The sequence below is a fragment of the Mus pahari genome, chromosome 18 (assembly GCF_900095145.1).
Source record: "Mus pahari chromosome 18, PAHARI_EIJ_v1.1, whole genome shotgun sequence".
Taxonomy (NCBI): Eukaryota; Metazoa; Chordata; class Mammalia; order Rodentia; family Muridae; genus Mus; species Mus pahari.
Window position 1 is genome coordinate 21,629,369 of NC_034607.1, and position 3,188 is coordinate 21,632,556.

Below are 3,188 nucleotides of genomic sequence, written 5' to 3' on the forward strand. Positions count from 1 at the left end.
TCCTAATACTAGTAATACTCCATAGTGATGTTATCCTAATACTAGTAATACTCCATAGTGATGTTATCCTAATACTAGTAATACTCCATAGTGATAGTATTCTAAGTATGTAAGACATGTGTGGGGTATAATTTATCCTTGGACTAACATAAACAGTAAACCTTGTTAATCCCTTATGTAATTAAGCTCTTTATTTTTAGATCCTAGAGACTGAAGACTAATACTTGAATCTTTGATTTTTCTAATGACATATTTGTGTGTGTGTGTGTGTGTCTTATCAGTCACGCTGTAACTAACAGAAGAAGCAGAGAAGTATTTTGCCAGCTTGCCACGAAACCTTAACTTTGCTCATGAGATGAAAGTGATGTCACTGCCTACCAAAACGGATTACAAGAAAACTGGATTCAGACAAATAGGGGTAGAAAGCAGGACCCAGATATTTGTAAGAGTTAGAGTTGGAGTATACTTCTTTTGTCAAAATCTACCAAATAAAAATAGCCAGGGCTTCTGATCTATCCAGTTTGTATATCAAATAGTATTAAATCTGCTATGTATTTTTTATTATGGAAAATCATATATCCATTGATTTTTTTTCTGAGTTAAAATACATATTATTTTTAGAAGGAAATAAGGCAGGCAGGCAGGGAGGGAGGGGAGGAGGAAGGAAGGATAAAAGGAAGGAGAGAAAATGAGAGTGATGTAACTTACCAGTCCTATAAAAATGCAGAATAGCTGTACAACATCAGTATATGCCACAGAGTAGAGCCCACCCACTAGGGTATAAAGAATGGCAATGAGTGCAGAGACAATGACCGATATGTTCACATCCACATCAATGATCACGCTGATGGTGGCCCCTGGAAGAAAATTATCAGGCAGCTCAGTGGGCAAGAAAGAGAAACGATTCTGCTTCCAAAGTGCAGCCACAGCCGACATGTCCCAGGGGCTTGTGGGATGTGCACAGTGACCACAGTGGAAAAGAAACATTGAGTTGAAATTTTGTCTTAGTAAAGTATACATCTCTCTACATATAGCAGTATATATCTGAACTGGGTCTTTTGCTAGTTAATCTATGTAAGATATTAAGTGAACAACTAGAAATATGGGTAAATTCCATTTTCAGCACTTGTAATGCCTTCATTATATGAAATTCTAACTTGATTAAACATGTACAGTAGACTTCCATACATCCATAAGAAGTCTTTCTAAAAGGCACGAGCATCCATTTCCATAATTTACAATGAATATTTCTTTCTTGTTTGTCTTGTGCTAGCTCACTCTAACAGACAAATTCTACTAGATACCAAAGAACTGAGTCAATTTTATAGGACAAAATAATAAAATGAATAATTTTATTTTCCTCTTTTTATGGAGACATTCTAACTTATTTTTTTCCATGAAGGTTGTAATTGAAGTCTTCAATTTTTTTTCTTTCTCAAAGACTACACAGACCTCTAAAAAGATGTATAATTGGTACATGTGTAGCTTCTCCCCAGAAAGTCAACATACTGAAGGATCCAGGCTTTAAAAAAATATCATAGTTTAAGAGTTCCCTTTGATGGTTTTCTGTCTAGGTTGTAAGTTTCTTTGAGGATAGAGAATAGGGATTGTCCAAGAACCTTTCTATGTCCCTCTTTCTCTGTGAGTCTGTGGATATCAATACTGAGGCAAATGTAGCTTCCTTGCTCTTTACAGTCAGAAGCAGCACAGTTCTCCAGAACTGATGGCTTCTGGGCAGGGTCCATGCGGTGGAGGAGGAAGGACTCAGGCCTTCCTTTAAGCGTCTGCTTACCAGGAGTTTGACCATGTTCCATTGAGTGAGTATATGGACAACACAAATTGAACTCGTTTTATGCTGTTTCTCCTCCTCCTCCTCCTCCTCCTCCTCCTCCTCTTTTGTGGAGGGGGTTGCAAGGGTTGGGAGTCGAACTGAGAGGACTTGGGAAGGAGGACACTTGGTGTTTCTGATACCAAATTCCCAAACAATCAATAAATATATTATTGAAAAAACTCTTACTTTAGGACCTGGATAGATGGGTCAGTGGTTAAAAGTACATACTTTTCCTGTAGAGGACCCTGGTTCAGTTGCCAGCACCCAAATGGTGTCACATGAGCATCTATAACTCCAGTTCTAGGAGATCTGACACCCTCTTCTGACCTTCACTGTCACCAGCCTCAGTGTATCTACATACATGCAGGCAAAACATTCATACACACAAAATAATAAAATAAATAAATTGAGAATTAAGAAAGATAAAATCATAGTTTTAGTAGCTTTCCTCTTCAATTTGCTTGATTTCTTGCCTTATGACATTGTTTATTGTGTTCATTGGTGCCTGTCTTTACACTGAGAATTTTATGAATGGTTCAGAACACTTCTATCTGTTTGTACTCTGTAACTGGCATGCTCACAGTGTATACCACCTACCAGGTGGAACATCCATTGTTTTCAAAAGCAGTTCAGGTTGTTTTAAAATACTAATACAAAATAATTTTCATCTGTGACTATGGTAATATAACAATTTCCTTGAATACAAAGAATAAGATAATAAGTACTTATGATTCAAGTCCAAAAGATACCAAATATCTATCAGTGCTTTTGAAAATTGCAGGACTTACTGTATTGACACTTAACAAGCTTTTTTTGTCTGAAGCTTGTTTTAAATGTTGGAATTTTAGTTGAAAAATCTATGACACCCTTTGGCTGCAGTTTTCTGCTTTCATAACATTTCCAAGTTATAACTACATAAATTATAAGCAATTTAATCACAGGCAAAGATCACAGCACTAGATGTTCAGTCTTTGGAGATGCTACCATTTGGTTGCAACTCAGTGGCCTTAGTGAAGTTTACTGCCTCTTTATCACATCTGAGTTGATTTTTTCTGAATGTATTTTCTATATGATTACATTAATTATAGTAAGAAAAAATGCATCTGTTGGTATAATGTTATGAAACTGAATTTAACTACTAGAAATAGTACTACCGGAAGATCCAGCAATATCTCTTCTAGGTATATACCCAGAAAATGTTCCAACAGGCAATAACGACACATGCTCCACTATGCTCATAGCTGCCCTATTTATAATAACCAGAAGCTGGAAAGAACCCAGATGTCCCTCAACAGAGGAATGGATACAGAAAATGTGGTACATTTACACAATGGAATACTACTTAGCTATTAAAAAC

General features: G+C 36.4%; 1 protein-coding gene across 1 annotated transcript in view; it reads right to left on the minus strand.

Annotated features, from left to right (window-relative positions):
- Slc5a7 (solute carrier family 5 member 7) overlaps positions 1-3,188 on the minus strand; it is a 20,917-nt gene that overhangs the window by 9,611 nt on the left and 8,118 nt on the right. Inside the window, exon 4 of the mRNA XM_021218199.1 lies at positions 709-857. Within this exon, the coding sequence (XP_021073858.1) occupies positions 709-857 (149 nt within the window). The remainder of the gene's footprint in view (positions 1-708; positions 858-3,188) is intronic.